The 19471-nt window shown below is 42.2% G+C and overlaps 1 protein-coding gene across 1 annotated transcript in view; it reads right to left on the reverse strand.

Moving 5' to 3' along the window:
• The window catches only part of LOC125466463 (solute carrier family 15 member 2-like), a 154219-nt gene that overhangs the window by 45157 nt on the left and 89591 nt on the right, over window positions 1-19471 (reverse strand). Inside the window, exons 3-12 of the mRNA XM_048560992.2 lie at window positions 19288-19340; window positions 16656-16737; window positions 13320-13461; window positions 11168-11254; window positions 8464-8563; window positions 7441-7531; window positions 4475-4552; window positions 3274-3356; window positions 2286-2378; window positions 336-503 (exon numbers count right to left, since the gene is read on the reverse strand). Coding sequence (XP_048416949.2) covers window positions 336-503; window positions 2286-2378; window positions 3274-3356; window positions 4475-4552; window positions 7441-7531; window positions 8464-8563; window positions 11168-11254; window positions 13320-13461; window positions 16656-16737; window positions 19288-19340 — 977 coding nt within the window. The remainder of the gene's footprint in view (window positions 1-335; window positions 504-2285; window positions 2379-3273; window positions 3357-4474; window positions 4553-7440; window positions 7532-8463; window positions 8564-11167; window positions 11255-13319; window positions 13462-16655; window positions 16738-19287; window positions 19341-19471) is intronic.

The following is a 19471-nucleotide window of genomic DNA, read 5'->3' on the forward strand; positions in this document are numbered from 1 at the left end:
TTAAAGGCAGATTTCAAAAGGCAGAACCAATTGAAGATAAAGCATTCACAGGTCTATGTAGAAAGGGAAGGGGCTACGGTGAGCTGAGTTGCACAATAGCCAATTGGGTTCACACTCTTTACCGGAACAATCCAAATCTGATCTCACTGTTCCACACTCTCCAAATGGATGTGTCAAAGTGTCACTATATGGGCCATTGTCTGTACCAAGCTGTGAGAGATTGCCCCTTGAATAAAAGAGCATATCAATCTGTTACCACTTCAAGTTGTTAATAAATATTGTCCCCATGCCTGGAATCAGTCAAGCCAGCACATTCACTGCTGGGAGACATGTACCTGTAGCTGGTCAGGTTTCAGTCTGATAGATCCCACATTTCTATCCATTTCCTGGGCCTGCAGAGTCCATCGTGAGCCCTGCTGCTCATAGAGTGCCCAGTACATTGGCAGCAATGGGTATAACGCCAGCACGTTGTACAGCCGCTTTGCATCATTGATGATCTCTTTCTGTAAAACAGAGAAAGGTGAGTAGCAAACATAACACTTGCAAATTATTCCCAGCATTTCACCCATGTCATGGAGTCGTCTCCAGGGTTATCCTGGAGGTTCTAGAAATTAAAGTCCACTCTTCAGGTTCCTTAAAACAACTGTGTTTAAAAATGGAGTGTTTTGATTATTAAGTGTAAAGGCATCTGAAGCAGGGAGAATGGCTACATCAGTAACATATCAAATCAGATAATGGAGATAACAAGGTGAGGAGATGGATGAACACAGCCGGCCAAGCAGCATCAGAGGAGCAGGAAAGCTGACGTTTCGGGCTAGACCCTTCTTCAGAAATGGGGCATGTCCAGCATCTGCAGTTTCCACTATCTCTAACATAATGTAGAGGCTGTTTTGGATTGGTGAGGGAAGGCAGCACTCTCTGAAAATGGCTGTTCAAGGAGGTGGGGTGATTAGCATCAGGAAGTCACCTGATTATATACATACATATCCAACTAGAGTTGGAATCCCTATTGATATCAGGGTCCTTTCTCAAGACCATGTGATATATTCTAACATGGTTTATCCTTCTGTTGCAGAAATTTGTGTGGCTGTTTCGCTAGCAGAATGAATGGAGAATTGTATTCCTATTACCTTTTCACCCTCTCCGGTGAGTTATGGTGTGTAGGAAAATAAGGAAAGGTCAAATCTCCACTAACCCATTCTTCAGTATAACCTGTATAATGAAGCCCAGCTAGTGTTGGCCCTTCAATTCTCTTGAGAGTTTGCTAGCCTTTCTAACAACTATCTGTCCAATAGAATTTTTATGCACCGAAATGAGGTGATGTCATTGAGGTGCTTAACAATGTGACAGGATAAATATGAAGATATTATTTGCATTGGTTGGACAATCAGAAATTTAGCAGACCAAAGTTAAAACTAAAGCCAGGTCATTCAGGATTTAAATCAAGAGAAAGATTTTTTTTTTACACAAAATCTGAAACCACTTCCCCTCAATAGCCTACGCATGCTGGGGTTGTCAACTGAAATTCTCAACACCGAGACGAACTGTTTTTATTTTGAACGGCACCGATATTAAGGGTATGGGCCAAATGAAGGTAAATACAGTTAAGATGCAGATCAGATGTGATATAATTGAATACAGGAGAGGTTTGAGAGGCTGAATGGTCTGCTCTACCCTTTCCATGTTCACCAAAATATAGATTCTAGAAGTATATTTGAATGTGGCATCAGTCCACAACTGTAATTGTAATCCCATTCCAAATGTTTGCTTTTTCAGATACTACCCTCTGACTCCCTGACTGGGACTTGTATATTTTGACATTGCTTATTATGTCTCTTGCCGGATAAATGTGGTAGGATACAGACAAATGAAACGTCAGGATGTTTAACATCACCTCAAATTCCACAATGGAACATAGCAAGCTAGAACAGCAAAAGTGTAAAATGATCTGTAAAATGGACAGAGATATAATGGCAGGAAAGTAATAAAATAATTGGGACATAAAGGTTGCTTAGTGGCAAACCATTGAAAGATTGATGATAAAAGCTCACTTAACCACACTGCAGCAGAATGTTTAGGGCCATTGTAAATGGGGAGGAATCCTAGCAGAACCGAAGCCATCCTAAAGTTCAGCACACCCCTCCCTTGGCCTATTTTAAAGATCTCAAGGTCTGTCATCCAGTCCTGTGCATGGTACTGGCACAGCAGTGGGAATTTCAGAGATCTACCTGCCTTACCATTAAGTTGGGCTTTCACAGTAATGGAAATATATAGAGTTGACTTACCTCATATTTCTGGTCAGCCCAGTCTAGCCAATGCTCCTTTGCTCCATCCTTCTTCTTACTCATGTACCATTTGATTTTGTTTGCAATAGCACTCTGTTGAACACAAACAGGGCAGCTCTCATTGATTAAGCAATGTCAGGCACAAGACCAGTTGTAATTTCACCATGCCACGTTTCTTGAGTGTTGTTGCTAATGCATTCATTCAGGCAAGTGGTGTGTATTCCCCTGACTTGTGCCTTGTGGATTCCTTTGGGGATTTTTAGTTACTCACTGCAGTATTCCTAGCCTCTGGCCTGCTCTTGTAACTGCTGTATCTATGTGGCGAGTCCAGATCAGTTTCTGTCAATGGTATTCCCCAGAATGTTGATAGTGGGGAATTCAGTGATATAATACCATGGACTGTCAAGGAGCAACAGTTAGGTTGTCTTCAAGAAGAGACAGTCATTTTCAGGAATTTGAATGGTATAAATGTTAATTGCCTCTTTTCAACCCAAGCCTGCACATTGTCCGGCTCTTGTTGCATTTCAATATGGGTTGCTTCAATATCTGAGGAGATAAGAATGGTGCTGAATATTGTGCAATTATTGGCCAACATCCCCACTTCTGACCTTATAATGGAGGGAAGTCATTGATGAAGCAACTGAAGGTGGCTGGGCATAAGACACTACCCTGAGGAACTCCTGCAGAGATGTCCTGGGGCTGAGAAGACTGACCTCCAACAACCACAATCATCTTCTTATGCGCCTGGTATGATTCCAACCCTCAACGCAGTCTCCGAGCCTCCACTTGGTATCACCGAAGTAGAGGAGGCCACAACACATGATAGGCAGGAGAAAAAGCTGAAAATTTCCAGGTTTGCTGTCTTAAATTTATCTTCAGTATCTATAGGGAGGACAAGCCCACCAACTCAGAGGTAGTGGAGCATGCTAATTTTGTTAAATGAGACACTACATGACCAGGAGAGACAATGATGTATCAAGTGACTTACCCCAGTGGCGCGTAATAATTTGCAGAATAGGTTTCCTGTAGGTGGATAAATCTTGTACTCAGAGGTGCCCAGTACAAAAATCACTGAAAAACATAACATGTCAGCCCAGACAAGGACAGTTAACTCTCAGCCACTTATTTCAAAAACACTTTTTTATTATTGAATTGCTCTCTGTTTACCTTATGCTCAATGACAGGAGTATACATTAATCATGGAGGCTACCTCAGCCTGTTGGGACAGAGCGTTCACTGTCCCACAGTCACAAAAGGTGATGCTTACATAACACTAGCTTTTTATTTGACCTCTCTCAGGCTGATCCAGGCCATTTGTGTCTTGTTCAATGCTGAGCTAAATATAAAGCCTCATATCCAATCCATCAGCAAGACCCCTCTGAGATTGCTCATCTTCACCTCTAAGTCAGCATCCCTCACATGCCTGTATTATTTCTAGACTTGGCTACCTCAATGTTGTCCTCAATTATCTGAAACTGTCTGCCCTCCATCAACTCTCATTTATCCATCTTACCAAAATTCTGTCTTCCTTTATAAAGTTTATCTCAAGCCACAATTTTAGTCATCTCTTCTCAACTACCCCTCCTGGCCATTATCTGTTTTCCTCTTGCTATCTTTTGATGACAAAGATATTATGGGATGAATTTTGACTGAAGAGTAGATCTAAGCAGCTTAAACAAAAAGGAGGTGTCAAGGATTATATTCCTGCTTCTCAAATAGAAGATGAAGTGTCTAAACTCTAATCCAGTCAGACCCAGTTCATAATGATTAAAACATGGTCTACAAGTACAGATTTAACATCCACTGGGGAACTCAGGCCAGGCTGAAGTATTCACTGGCTCAGGGAGCATGTTTCCAACACTGAGTTCAGTTTAATCAATCTCCAGGCAGTCTGTGTGGCTAGGCCACAACCTCTGCATACTTTGTTCATTAAGGGCTATCTCCCCACCACCACCACCAAACGTAATGGTGAGGTGGGACTCTGCAGCCTTGTTTGGATCCCATTGAGAAGAAGATGCCCTAAAAATTAAAATTACAAAGAAACCAACAGGAACCTACCTCGGCAATCATGGCTACAATGGAATTCTCATCAAATGGAGTCACAGTGGGGAATAGTTTGGGAAGCACTGAACTGCATGTGTTCCACATTGGGTCTGCTGAAGAAGGTTCAAAACAGAAATCAAACATACCTAAAGCCAGTAACATAGTAATTGCAGGGACACCAAATGCCAAAGGGTAGCAGTCCGAATCAAAACACTGGACATCCTCTGCAAGCAAAGACAGAGCACTGTCAATTATAACAGTAATGCGCTTATGTTCACTCCACTCTCCAAAAATATTATGAGACAGCATGCAGACATTGCTGGATACGAGCCAGACAGTAGAACTGTGTGATCATACAACACAAAGGCAAAATATTGCGATTCAAACACAAAGGTTTCATGGTGTAAAAGCCAGAGTGTGGCAATGGGTATAATGTAAGAACATATGAAATAGGAGCAGGTGTAGACCATTCTGCCCCTCAAAAAAATCATGGCTGATCTGCCCCAGGTCTCAACTCCATTGATCAGGTCAGCATATGTATCAACTCCTTGATAATTCAAAACTCCACCTTCTCCCATTGTAAATACCTTCAGTGATTTGGCTTTTACAAATCTCTTGGGTTTCCAGAGATTCACTACCCTCTGGAAGAAGAAATTCCTTTACATCTCAGTTTTCAATGAGTGTCCCCTTTTTCTGTAATTCTGTCCCCCAATTCAGGATGCCCACACTAGTGGAAACATCTTCTCAATATTTAGTCTGTCTAGTCCCTTCTGCAGACACCTGTATGTTTTAATAAGATGAACCTTCCTTCTTCTAAACTCTAATGAATTAAGGCTGAACCTGTTCAGCTGTTTTTGATAAGTCAACCCTTTCAGCCTGCAATATCTTTCTTAAGTGCAGAGACCAAAACAGTTAGATGCAGACCATCAGGCTCTGGTGACTTGTCTGCCTTAATTGCCATTAATTTTTCAAATTCCTTATTCCTGTAATCTAGATTATAACAAGAACTTTCCACCTGTTAGCACCTTGCTTATCTGTTAACATTGGGATGTTTATAGTGTCCTTCACTATGAAGACTGACACAAAATATTGGTTTAAGTTATTTGCCACTTCCCTCTTCCCCATTATTAATGACCCAATTGCATCCTCCAAGGCTTCCACACTTGCTTTAATTACTGTCATTTTTTTTGTATACATACAGAAGCTCTTACTGTTTGATTTTATATTTCTTGCTAATTTACTTCCATAATCAATTTTCTCCCTCCTTACCAGCTTTATTGTCATCCGCTACTGGTTCCTAAACAAAACTCAGTCCTCCAGCCTACCACTATTTTTCACTGCTTTGAATGCCATTGGTTTGGATACTGTCCTTGACCATCCTTATTGACCATGGATGGTTCACCTCTCACATTGAATCCTTCTTTTTGACTGGAGTAAATTTTGCTGAACATTATGAGATATGCACTTATCCACTGACTTTCTCCTTACTCTATTTTCCTAGCTCACTTCAGGTGGCACCTTCTTCATACCTCTGTAACTTCCTATATTTAAGTTGGAGGCATTGGTTTGACATCACAGTTACTCCCCCTCAAACTAAACTTGAAATTTTATTGTGTTGCGATTGTTACCCCATGAAGGATCCTTAACTATGAGATTTCTTATTAATCTTATTTCAGTAACATTACTGGACTTGAAATAGTCTGTTCGTTGTTCTTGGAGCAACATACTGCTCTAAGAAACAATCCCTGATGCTGTCTAGAAACCATTCCGCTCCCCGCCAGAACTACAACAGCACTACCCATGGCTTCACCTTCCACCCTAAGATCCTTCACATTCAGCAGGCTGTCCTCCACTAGCTCGGTCACTTCCACCAGAATGCCATTACAAAGTACAAACTTCCTTGCACTTTCAGCATCCAGAAAAGTCCAGTGCCCCCACAACTCCATTATCCACTCCTCGGTCACCCTCCTCTCACAGCTTTCCCAATCATTCAGCACCTCTCTACGCAAGCAACGGAAGTGCACCACTATTCTTTTATTTCCTCCCTTCTTACCATCCAAGGCCCAAACACTCCTGCTATTCACACTGTATCTAGACACATCTTTACCATACCCATTACCACTATTTTTGATTATTGCAACATAAAACCTTTTGTCATGTAATCTCTCACCTGCCCTCCAAAGAGTTCCCTTTTGTCCTTCCTGTCCCTTCCATCATTCCTTTGGCTCAAAAACGCTTACACTTCCATCTTTGATAACAAGGTGTAGAGCTGGATGAACACAACAGGCCAAGCAGCATCAGAGGAGCAGGAAGGCCGACGTTTCGGGCCTAGATCCTTCTTCAGAAATTTGTTTCCAATTAAAGTTTATGTCAACCTGAAACTCTGTTCCTGTCCGCAGATGTTGCCTGAGCTGGTGACTATTTCCAGCATTTCTTGATCAGATCTTAGTTATACCAATTAATAGGATTCCACACAGATCAGTTTTTAGTGCACAATGGCCAGCCGGTGATATATATCGGTCAGAGGTTGGAGTAATAGAAATAGCTAAGTCCTCTGATCAGGTGGTAGAGTTGCATTTATATTGCATTTTATTTGCAATAAATTATATTCAGTATAACAGACTCTGGGATACAAATCAGCTATTATTAGAAGGCACATGGCCAAACACAAAGATCCAAAGGCTGAACCGATATTAACTTTCCAGTTTCCAAGTATTTGTAGTCACTTGCCCCTTCCTCAGTTTAATTCAGACTTAAGTCAGTGTTTCTACTGGACACACTATACTCACTTCTCTAGATTGTGAATGGCTGTGGAGCATCACTTGTTGGTTTGAAATCAGACCAGGTTAGTCCTCACCCACGCTGTTTCTCATGCTTACTGGAAACTGATCTCAATCCATTGAGGTCTGTTTGATCTCCAAACACCTGTCAACACTACCCCAGAGCTGACAATGGAGAACTGCATTTGAGTAGCCTCCTTTATGAGGGATACTGTCCCAACAGCATTATTACTGAGTTTGCCAAGAATGAACTTGTGAATCAGATTACATCTACAGGCAAAGATTACCAAATGACATTACCACCACTTCACTTCCTCACTGATTGTCCTCACCTCTCAGGATCGGGATGATGATTCCTGCAAGTAGCGCTGCCAGGTTCATAGAAAAGTAGAAGAATGAAAAGTACATCCGGTAACCTTTCTCCTGTGGGGAGTAAATAAACCCAGTTAGTAACTGTAGTGTCCAGTCTGCACCAATGCCTAGTGCTGATATTTACACATCAATCTATTGGCTTCGTTCCTCTGGCCAATTTCAGCAGCCAATTCGATGAAAGTAGTTAATTGGCAATAAAGAATGTTCTGGAGTCAGAACTCAATCAGGTCAGGGGTCATTGCATGCCCATCTTGACATAAGCTATTGTCTCAGCCTTAGTACAAAACTGAATAAAAACCGAAAGAACTGCAGATGCTGTAAATCAGGAACACAGACAAAGTTGCTGGAAAAGCTCAGCAGGTCTGGCAGCATCTGTGAAGGAGAAAGCAGAGTTAACGCTTTGGGGCAAGTGATCCTTCCTCAGAGCTGAGGAAGGGTCACCAGACCTAAAACATTAACTCCGTTTTCTCCTTCACAGATGCTGCCAGACCTGCTGAGCTTTTCCAGCAACTTTGTTTTTGTTAGTATAAAACTGGCTCATCTCTTCTTCTCATACAACATAGAAACAGATCCTCAGTCCAACTCATTTGTGCTGACCAAGTTTAGTCAATGTTGCTGCCATTCAATTGGCACCTGCATCTGTCTGGCTCACAACTCCTTTAAAAATGATTTATGTAAGCACATTGTGATACTTCTGAACAATGCAGTGGGGATTTCTTTATGATAACAACAGGCCGATCTTTTTTTTCCAGACTGTGCATGTTTTGTACAGTAAAGGGTTTATTACATATAATTTGATATAATTTACAGCAAAGAAACAGGCTATTTGGCCCATCAGTTCCATGTTAATATTTATGCTTTGCACAAGCTGCCTCCTATTTAATCAGCAAATCTTCCCATTCCTATCTCTTTTGTCTGGATTCCACTTAAAAGAGTCAATGTCGTTCCAAGCTCTCAAAAACACAGGATCAATTTGTACTTACCTCTTTCCCACCTATCTGATCAGCACCAAAGGGTGACACATTGGATCTGATTCCACCAGATCCCAGGGAAATGAGGAACAGGCCAATATAGGCACCCACCCTACAATCAGAAAGAGAGAGAGAGTGTTCACTGAGTTGATGTGATGTAGGAGCATTGATACACTATTGCTACATATTGATATGACACTGATGGAGAGTGTAGAAGGCCAGGGCCAATTTCAACTCACGGCTGGAATGAGGTGATACAGAGAGTTCAGCAGAAGCCCAAAGTGAATTTTAAAACTGGCCCTCATTCCTAATAAACAGCACTGTGCCCCATCAGGAAATGATGGAACGTCATTGCGACAAACACAACCAGCAACAAAGATCCTTGAGACTGTCCACTGAAAAATGAGCAGTGGAGACAGCAGGAGTTTCAATGATGGCTCCAACACTGAGAAGGAGATGCTAAAAAGGCTCAGGAGACCAAGGACACCCTCTCCTCCACACAGACTCCACAGAAAGGTAGCATTGATATTCATGGAGGCCCTTCTGGCCCCTCTACTGTCTTTTGTCAACTCCTGCTATCAGTTCAACCCAGTGTGCGATTTCTGCTATTTTAACTTAAAATGGAACTGCAATGCCAATAGTATCATCAAGCTCAAATCTTCCATATAAATTAGGCACCTGTCTGCTTAGGAATGGTAACGCTAAGGGCACTTAAGATGGTGGAAGACGGGAACATTATCCGACACCTTCCCTCATTGCCCTTTCACCAGCTGAACACAGACCCCGACCCCTACCCAAAACTGCACCACCCCCAGCAGAATGGTAGTGTTAAGCTCAGCCTCTGCGTATCACAGTACTGTGTGGCCTTGTATCCAAAATTCCAAAGACGGTGGACTGCTCGTCTTTGTTTTTGGACAAGGATGCCAAGCATCAGTCACATTTCCAAACGCAGGTACAGAGTCTCATAGCAGAAATCATTCAAGATGCCTGCAAAAACTACCCAAGATCCCAAAACTTCTCAAATGTCCTTAACAATTTCAGTAGTGGCCATCTTGGAATTTCCCTTGTCCATTAACCAAATCCTGCAAACTCTGTTCAGAGACCTTTCATTCAGTACGGGATGTTGTATTATGTCCAATAGTCAGTGAGTAGTGTATGCCTTCAAGAAACAGCGTATGTCAATATGTCTTTAAGAGCCAGGCTTTATGATATCAGCAAAGCATCATAGCATGTGACCTGAGGCTATAAAGCTCTCAGATGGAAACTTAACTCTAATCATTTGAAGCATGGCACATTACTAAAAATACGTTTTTCTGCTGTAATGAATAGCCTAATACTAGCCCAAACACTTGTGTCAGAGAATGTAATATCTGCATATATTAGCCAGCCACAATAAACATCTGTTGAATCTTTCATTATCATGTTATGCACACTGGAATTTGAGAGTTAGGAGGGATAACGAAAGCATTGCCTCGTCGGGTAAAGTCAGCTGCTGGATGCAAAATCCAAATCATTGGACAGACCTGCAGGGGACAGGCAAGAGTCAAATTGTCAGGGCCTGCTCTACCGAAACATTTGGTGAAAAATGACTAGATTATCTGAATAGTGAAGTCAGCAGCATGGCCAAGGAGTGGGGTGGAGCAGAGTACATGACACTGGTCAGTGTCTCTCAGTTTGTCAGCACCAATAGATACCTACAAGCTCTGACTGACATTCCTTTACCAGGAGATTGGAAGTTTACCCCTATCATGGTTTTGGTGAGTGATAGGGCTCTAGATTAGAGTTCAGTCACATTGTGTTTACTCCACATTGTTTAGCATGACTGAGACTGGAAAAAAATTTGGTGACACAAAACCAGCTCCTTTCATTCCTCACACCGATCACACACAAACCCCTTGCCACCTTTTCCCCACCACCCCAAAACAGCCAACCTCTGCTCTCTACCCAACAAAGGCTTGGAGCTGAAAGCAATTCCAAGGTGCATCAATGGGATTCCTCTCTTTCAGCTAACATCAAGTGCAGATCCACTACCCTGTGAGCATTTTGAGCTCCCTGTGCTAGTTCCTGGGTCTAAGGAATACTCAGGCAGGGGGAATATTTAATAGTTGCTTGGCTATTACAATGATCCTCTCCACTGAGAGGCTTCCATTTTCTTAATGTTGACTGGGTGAAACACAGGATGTTAAGCAAGCAGCATGTCAATCCAGTACTGAAATCAAGCCAGAGCTGCCACCAGCAGCTGAGGTAAGGGGAAGGCATTGCAATTATGTGAGAATGGTGAAGCAGAAGGGCTAAGTTTTGTGCATCCCAAGGCCCAGAATGTAATTCAACATTTACCTTTGGATAGTTGAATATGACCTGAATCAGCATTGCCCTGTACTCTTGCAAAGTCAGGATCTGTGGCCCTATTTACATCTTCAAATTTTCAAATCAAAAGAGTCATATCACCTGAAACAGTGTGGTCAATCTGGACAGCTGGCAGCATGCCCCTTTCAAAGTGGCATGCCCTGCATTGTTGGTTTTATGGGGATAATGAAGCTGCTGACCCCATCCTGAGGTCATTCATGCCCTGTGAACCCCAGATGTAGAGTGTGAGATTGACACCAGGGAGGGTGTGAAAGGAAAGTAAATAGTGAAATGAAATGAAGTATCACTGCTGGTCACTCTGTCCCTGTTCCCCATCGTGGGCACTCTCAAGAAAAGTTCTTGTACTCACCCAGACTGTATGATTTCCCTTGGTATTGCAGTCACTGACAATACAATGGTACCAATAAGGTACACCACAGAAAGCATGAGGATACTCCTGTAATTCAAGATTGAGAAGACATGGTTGAATCACTGACACAGAATCACCTTGAAAACAATACAAATTCAGCATTACTTAGGTGGAAAATAACCCATTTATCCTAACCACACCCAGGTGGCTCTGTGATATAAATACAACCATAGAATTTTATAGCAAACAAGGAGGTGATGGCTATTGTTACTAGACTTGCAATCTAGTCACTGAGGTATTATACTGGACCTTGGTGCAAATCCCACCGTGGCAGATAGTGAAATTTGAATTTAAAGAAAATCTGGAATGACAGAAGTATAATTATTGCCATAAAGTTTAGAATCTTACAGTACAGAATGAGATGGCTTTGTGAATGAGCTAGCTAGTTAGCCTGACTTCACTTGTTCTTTCCCTATAGCCCTAAAGATTCTTAATTTCAATTACTAACCTAGCGTATATACAAATGCAAAGAAAATCTTCTATTCTCTCCCTTTCATAGCCAATTATTTTAAAACTGTGACCTATGGCTACCAACCTCTCTCCCATTGCCAACAGATTTCCTTATTTAGTTGATCAAAATCTTCATGAATTGACCATCCCAATTAGATCTCCTTTGAATCTTTCTTGCTTTAAGTGAACAATTGCAGTTTCTCTAAAGTAATCCAAGTATTTCAATTTTTTCTTTATAAGCACCTCCCCAGGATTACCTTGGTGAATATGTGTTGTCTATGTTCCCTATATCTTTAAAGGATACACCAGGACACTACACGGGGGTCAGCATGAGGGGGTGGTTCCCAATGGCAGGGACTTGAGGCCATCAGAGGGTTTTGTACCTGACTGGTGATTTGCAATGCAAGTTCTGAAGAACTGTCACTGGACCTGAAGCTCGTTGACTCTTTTCCCTCCACAAATGCTGCCAGGCCTACTGAGTTACTCCAGCAATTTCATTTTTTTTTTGATTTGTTTATGCCAGTTCACCTGCTGGCTTACAAAATTGGGAAGTGCCCCAGAGCTGTAATCCTCATGGAGAATCAACGAAACATACAGTATGTAAGAGGCCCTTCAGCCGATTGAGTCTGCACTAACAGAACTACTTTGAAACTACATTAGACCCATTTTTCTACACCAGGAACCTTGAATGTTCTGGCATTTCAACTGCTTATCCAAGTAAAATTTAAAGGTTGTGGAGTCTCCCACTTCAATTCTCCCAGGCAGTGTATTTAAGATTCCCACCATCCTCTGGGTGAAAAAGATTTTCCTCAAATCCCCTCTAAACCATCAGCTTTTCATTTTAAAATCATGCCCCCTCGTTATTGACCCTCAAACTCAGGGGAAAAGATGCTCTGTATCAATCCTGTCCATGCCCCCCTGTTCTTCAGAAAACAAGCTGAGCTTTTCCAGCCTCTCTTCACTGAAATAATTAAACTAAAACTTTTCCATAACACCCCACCATATCCTGACCAAACAATGTGAAGCTCAACTAGTGTCATGTGCCACTCTCTACCTGGCCTCATTTGTCTTGAGGACACCAGGGTGAGCTCTCAAAAGAAAGTATTGATTTTGAGAGCTCACGTGACCGGCCAGTTCAACCTTCCTTCGAAACGTACGATAGCCCATCATGATGCCTCACAAATATTCCAGACATTTACCTCCACTAAGTTACTGCCAGAATCATATTTCAAATAGCAGCATACACAGCAGAGGTTATTCAGCCCCTTGAAGTAGTTTCACCATTCAATTAGATTATCGTCAATCAGTATCTCAATTCCATTAGCTTTAATACATTATTTGCCAAAAATCTGTCAGTCTTAGTTTGAAATTTACAATTGATTCCCCAACTTTCACATATCTTTGGATAGATTCAAAGTTCAATTACATCTTGTGTGAAGGAGATCTCTCTGTTGTCAACTTGAATGATCATTTTAAGTTTTTGGGTCCTTTCACCGGACAGAATAGTTTCTTTAGTCCACTGCATCAACTCGCACAATCATCTTCAAAACTCAAAGAGACTATCTCTGAATTGTTTATAAGAAACAATGAAAGAACCTCCATTCAGCCTTAGGTCTAGATGAAATAGCTCTTCAGTTCATACCTGTATCGCCCAAAACAGAAGTCTGAGAGGAAAGCTCCAACGATGGTAAAGGATGTGGAAAGGAAGATGAAGACATGATAGAGGGAGGTAGCCTTGCTCTCAGACAGGATGAGCGCTTTCGTAAAATACAGCACCAGTATAGCTGAAACAAAACAAGGAAGTAGCAATGAGCATTCATTACTGATCTGGCTGTACAAAATTGCCTTGAACAGATCAACTGAGTACATTGTGAATTCATTACTGGGCAGTTGTGACTCAATTGTAGGCACTCTTGCTTCAGAGTCAATAATTTTGGGTTCAACATTCTTGCCAGAGACTTGACATCAATGAATAAGTTTCTGACACTATCCCAGGGTGGTGTGTGACTTGGACAGCAAGTTACTGGTGATGACGTTCCCATTTATCTGCTTCCCTTGTCCTTCTGACTGGTAGTGGTTGTAGATTTGGAAGGTGCTCTTGGAGGGCCCCTGGTGGTTTGCTGCAGAGCGTTTTGTAGATGGTGCGTGCTGCTGCCACTAAACACCAGTGGCCAACAGCATGAATATTTAAGGTGGTGAGTGATCGAGTGAGCAATTTTGTCTAAGATGGTGTCAAGCTTCTTGATGTTGTTGGAGCCGCACTCATTCCAGGCAAGTAGACAGTATTCCATCACATCCATAACTTATACTGTGCTGAAGGGTAGACAGGCTTGGTTAGTCACTCGTTTCAGAATTCCTAGCCTCTGACATGCTCTTGTCCAGGTCTTCATAGAAATCATCCAAAATGTGTTCTAGTTCAAGTGGATGGATTTTTGTTGACTGGTGCAAACACTAACGATTAGTGGCCTCATTAAGTATTGTAATAAAGAGGTATGTAATGCCTTGGCGTCTGTGTCAGTCAACAAAGAGTTACCCAGATTAAACCATCTTCATAGTCTGGAAGGTTACTGCTCATGTAGTTATCTAAGTACTTCTTTAAATTCAGTAAGAGCTTCTGCCTCTGTTAACCTGAGAGTTCCGGGTCTTTGTTGAATGAAAAAGTTTTTCCTCATCTCCTATCAACTTTAATTCTATGCTCCCTGATTTTTGGCTCCATCTTGAAGGCATAGCCTATTTACTCAATCCAAGCTCCTCATAATTTCATACACCTGAACAAAGTCAGCCACTCGGCCTTCTCCTTTCAAAGGAAATCAATTGTGCTTCATCCATTTTTCCCAATAGTTAAAATGCTCTAGTCCTGAGAAGATTCTTGCAAATCCTCTCTGCAGTGTCTCCTGCAATTTTTCCTATAATGTGTGACCAGAACGGTAAGCAGGACTCAGGTTTTGCTCTAGTTAGCATGATATGGTGATCCAGCGTAATCTCCTTGATGTTCTACTTTATGCCTTGGCTCACCAAAGTGAGCCAAAGTGAGAAAGTGAGTGCCTCTTAGCTGACTTATTGGCTTTGACCTGTGCCCTTTAAAAATCTGTGGACATACACTCAAAGATCACTTTGTTCCTCCTCACAGTTCCTATCTTCTCATTTGTTGACTATTACCAATCCTTGCTGAACATTGCATCATACATTAAAATACATTGCATCATACTACTCTGAATTAAATTATATTTTCCATTTTTCTCCCCACCTGACCAGACCATTTGTATCTTCCTGCAGTCTCCTCATTGCCAGCCTACATTCCCTCTAATTGTTCCTGCCGCTGTTGGACACCTGAGGCTGTGTGCTGAAGAGGTGTCCAGAACCAGAAGTCAATGTGCTTGCCTGCCAATCGATACATGGTCACACTGAGCTGCCGTGCAGCCTCTAAGAGAAAACATTGACGTCAATTTTTGCATTATTTGTTAACTTCTTTCTCAGCTCCCTTTATCTGAATCTGTCATTAATATAAACTACAAAAACAGAGCCTGAGTATTGAGGCCACAGAACCCCATTGGAAAATGTCCATCCACCATTCAGGCTGCAGAATGGCAGGACTTCAGAGCTTTGAATTGATTGATTGCTTGTGGTTTTGGATACCGCTGTCTATGGCATGCAGCTTCCACCGTTTGGCACACAAGGAGTCCTCTGTTATAGTTTCATTGGGTTGGCACCTCATTTTTAGATATGCCTAGTACTTTCGCTGGCATGGCGTCCTCTGCTTTTCATTGTACCAGGGCTGATTTCCTGGCTTGAAGGTAATGGCGTGATATAGAACATAGAACAGTACAGCACAGAACAGGCCCTTCAGCCCACAATGTTGTGCCGACCATTGATCCTCATGTATGCACCCTCAAATTTCTGTGACCATATACATGTCCAGCAGTCTCTTAAATGACCCCAATGACCTTGCTTCCATATGCCAGGTATGTTTTTACAGATTTCAGTCAGATACAATTCTGCTACTAGTAATGCCTCCACAGTGTCTCTTGACCACCCAGTTTTGAGCTGGTAAGTTTGTTCTGAGTCTATCCCACTTAACAGAGTGGTACTGCCACACAACAAATACTCAGTGCAAAGTTGGAACTTCAATTCCACAAGGATGGTGCAGTGGTCACTCTAAGTAATATTGTCATGTGATAAAAAGATCGGTAGGAATAGGGTTAAGTAGGTATTTTAAATGGTCCTTGGATAAACATATGGATGATAATGGAATAGTGTAGGTTAGATGGGCTTCAGTTTGGTTTCACAGGTTGGCGCAACATTGAGGGCCGAAGGGCCTGTACTGCACTGTAATGTTCTATGTTCTATGTTCCACAGTTCTGATGAAGGGTCTCTTGGCCTGACACATTAACTCTGATTTCCTTACACAGAAGCTGCCAGACCTGCTGATCTTTTCCAGCAACTTCTGTTCTTATTTCTGATTTATAGATTCTGCAGTTCCTGTTGATGATTCTCACATCATATGTCAGGGGCCCAATCTAGCTGGTACGTCCTTCAGTGTTTAGCCAGTTTTGTCAGTAACAGTTTGACCAAACCACTCTTAGTGAAGGACATTGAAGTCCCCCAGCCACAGCACCTTGGAGTGGAGGTCAATTTCCTGACGTGATGGTATGACCTTCATAGATTCCACAGTGAACAAAGAGGGCTCCCACAGTCAACCCCTCCCACTGCCCCACTTTCTCAACCCTGCTGTTGGTACAGAGCCTACACAGGGATTGTGAGTGAGAAGTCTGCAGTGAGATGTGCAGAGAAAGAGCCACCATTCTCTGGGTATTTATTCAAAAAATTTCCTACCCCTGGTTAGTAAAAGCCTCAAGCTGGCATGATTATGGGATAACTCACTGACTCCAAGATATTTAGAGAAGGCCTCCAGGATCCCTGACCCATGTGATATGTGGGGAACAAGCTTTAATGCCAGCTTAAGAATATTTTCCTTTACCTCGAACCCCAAAGTAGCTGACTTTTTCAAAAAACTCAGTGATCACAATGAAGACAGCAGCATTAGACAGGTCGAAGAGTTTCTGAAAAAGAAAATGAACAATTAAATCGGCATCAGGAGATAACACTTGCTGTAGTTTGGATGAAGATTGTTCCTAAGTGGAACTCTTTAGTATGCACATTTGTTTCCCAATTTTCTCTCTTGTCCTGCGAAGACCTAATTCTGACTGTTGTTAGCTGGTGTCCTTGCTACCGCACTAAAACCATCCCATGTCAGTAAAGGACAATAGTTGGGAAACCATCTTAACCAACAGACACTTAAAAGAAACATCCGAATATTAAAATAACTGCATTTCTGAATTGTAACATTTTTTGACATTTTGAACAATAATGTTGTCAGTAAAATCATGTTCCAACTCAACTTTAACTTAAGGTGCATACAGCCAAGGCAATTTTTCCGGCCACTGATTCACGTAGTTTTAGTAACAAGCTTCTAATCTGATGCAGATATTTCAGGGAGCCTGCATAGTGCCTTTACACACAAGTTACAACCTGGAACAATGTATAGTGACGATAGATTCTCCAATTCCCTTCCATCATGTGGCTAGCCTGAAATCTCCACCACTCACCAACTACCCATTGCATGTGTTGGAAGAATTTCAAGTTTCCTGAACCACCATGGCCTGAAGTGAGCCTCGAATCCAGAACCTCTGGCCCAGAGGCAGAGGCAATACCACCAGCAGCACAAGAACTAAAACTTCATTTAGCCCATTCAACTAAAATAGGAACAACAATGGTCACAACTATAAAAACGGCTACTTCTTTCTAAAGCATTACCTGTAGCCATTTGATGGTGTACTCATACACTCAAGCAGGTCGATCGCGAAGATAGTGGTGTAATGTAATGTTACATGAACGAGTAGACTGGAACAATGTTTGGGAACAATGGGTTTGAATCCCACCAAAAGCAGGTGGTGGAATTTGAACTCAATAAAAATTTTGCACGTCAATCCAGCCGAATGGTGGCCATGCACCTAATGCCAATTGTTGTAAAAACCAATCTGGTTCATTGATGTCCCTTTAGGGAAGGAAACCCATTGTCCTTACTTGGGCTGGCCTAATCCAGACTCAAAGCATTCTGATTGGTTCTTAACTGCCCTCTGGGTAATTTGTAATGGGCAATAAATGCTGGCCTAGCTAGCGACACCCACGCCCAACAAACAGGCTAAAAAAATTTCAAATGTGATGAGATAACAGGAGCTGCAGATGCTGGAGAATCTGAGATAACAAGGTGTAGAGCTGGATGAACCCAGCAGGCCAAGCAGCATCAGAGGAGCAGGAAGGCTGACGTTTTGAGTCTTGACCCTTCTTCTGTTAAAATAATCATTTCAGATCCTAAAAATGATCAGTCTTCTAACTCTACAGTCAAAACGTAACTCTTACTTTTCTTGATTTAATATTTTTTAAGTATTTTCCATGTAACCCTACTAAAAAATGGTTAGGAGTCATAGCCAAGAGGAAGAATACCACCACTTGCAGGTTTTCACGGATAATGGATATCCAACAAACTGGGTCAGAAGATGCCTACACGAACAGCATCAGGAAGATACTACACACCCCAACACACTCATCATACTATCCTACATCAGGAACACATCGGAAATAACCACAAGACTCCCACGACCGCTAGGCAACAGAGTGGCACTCAAACCCACATCAACCCTGCGACAAGTGCTCACCCAAACTAAAGACTCACTCCCCGCCATGGACAGGACCAATGTCATCTACAAGATCCCCTGCAGAGACTGTGAGAAACACTACATCGGACAAACAGGAAGGAAACTAACAACAAGAGTACATGAACACCAACTGGCTACAAAAAGACACGACCAATTCTCACTCATCTCAATCCACATGGACAAGGAGAACCACCAATTTGACTGGGACAACACCAAGATCCTGAGATAAGCTAAGCAGAGACAGGCACGGGAATTCCTAGAAGCCTGGCACTCCATGAAGAAAGCCATTAATAAACACATAGAACTCAACCCCATGTACACTCCACTAAGAAGGAAAACCAGAACTGAGACAATCCAGCTCAACGGATTCCAGAGTTTAAAAGCCAGGTGGGAAAACACACCGATGCTTCATTGGAGGCTGCACTAATGATGTTACCCAGCATAGTAACAAAACATCTGCGGAACAAAAAACCAGCTCAGCAAGCCAACCAACCTCAACAGTCGTAGCCAAGGTGCTAAAGAACCATGTCTAGCTTTGGCATCACAGATTGCAGACCACTGACCTGGACACTGAATGTGTTTGAAAGTGTTCAGTGAGATGGACCTAATCCACTAGAAGAGTCATGTCCTACGGGGAGGGGCTACATTTTAAAGAGCAAACAATTACGGGTTGCTAAAGTGAAGTCTCTCTTTTATTGGATAACCCTACTAACAATGAATTTCCCTGATTCAGTGATTCACCCACACTTCACTACAAACCCGTTTACATTAATGTACTTTAGCCTCTTGTACCAAACTTATGCAGCAAGAAACCAGCTCACCAGCAGCTCACCAGCAGCCCACCAGCAGTTCATTAACTGCTTACCCCACACACGACAAGAAACCCAGACTCACCAGTAGCCTGCCCCAGGCTCGTCCACTCACTTTGGGTGACTCTGGCTTTGAATCTGAAATAAGAAACACAAAGCACAAGTGGATTTCAGAATAACAAGAGATTATGATGTGTGTGCAGCTTCCTTAATGGCCTAGAGATTTGCCAGTGAATAAATAAATGACATCACAAAATGTTCAATGATTG

The sequence above is a fragment of the Stegostoma tigrinum genome, chromosome 31 (assembly GCF_030684315.1).
Source record: "Stegostoma tigrinum isolate sSteTig4 chromosome 31, sSteTig4.hap1, whole genome shotgun sequence".
Classification (NCBI taxonomy): Eukaryota; Metazoa; Chordata; class Chondrichthyes; order Orectolobiformes; family Stegostomatidae; genus Stegostoma; species Stegostoma tigrinum.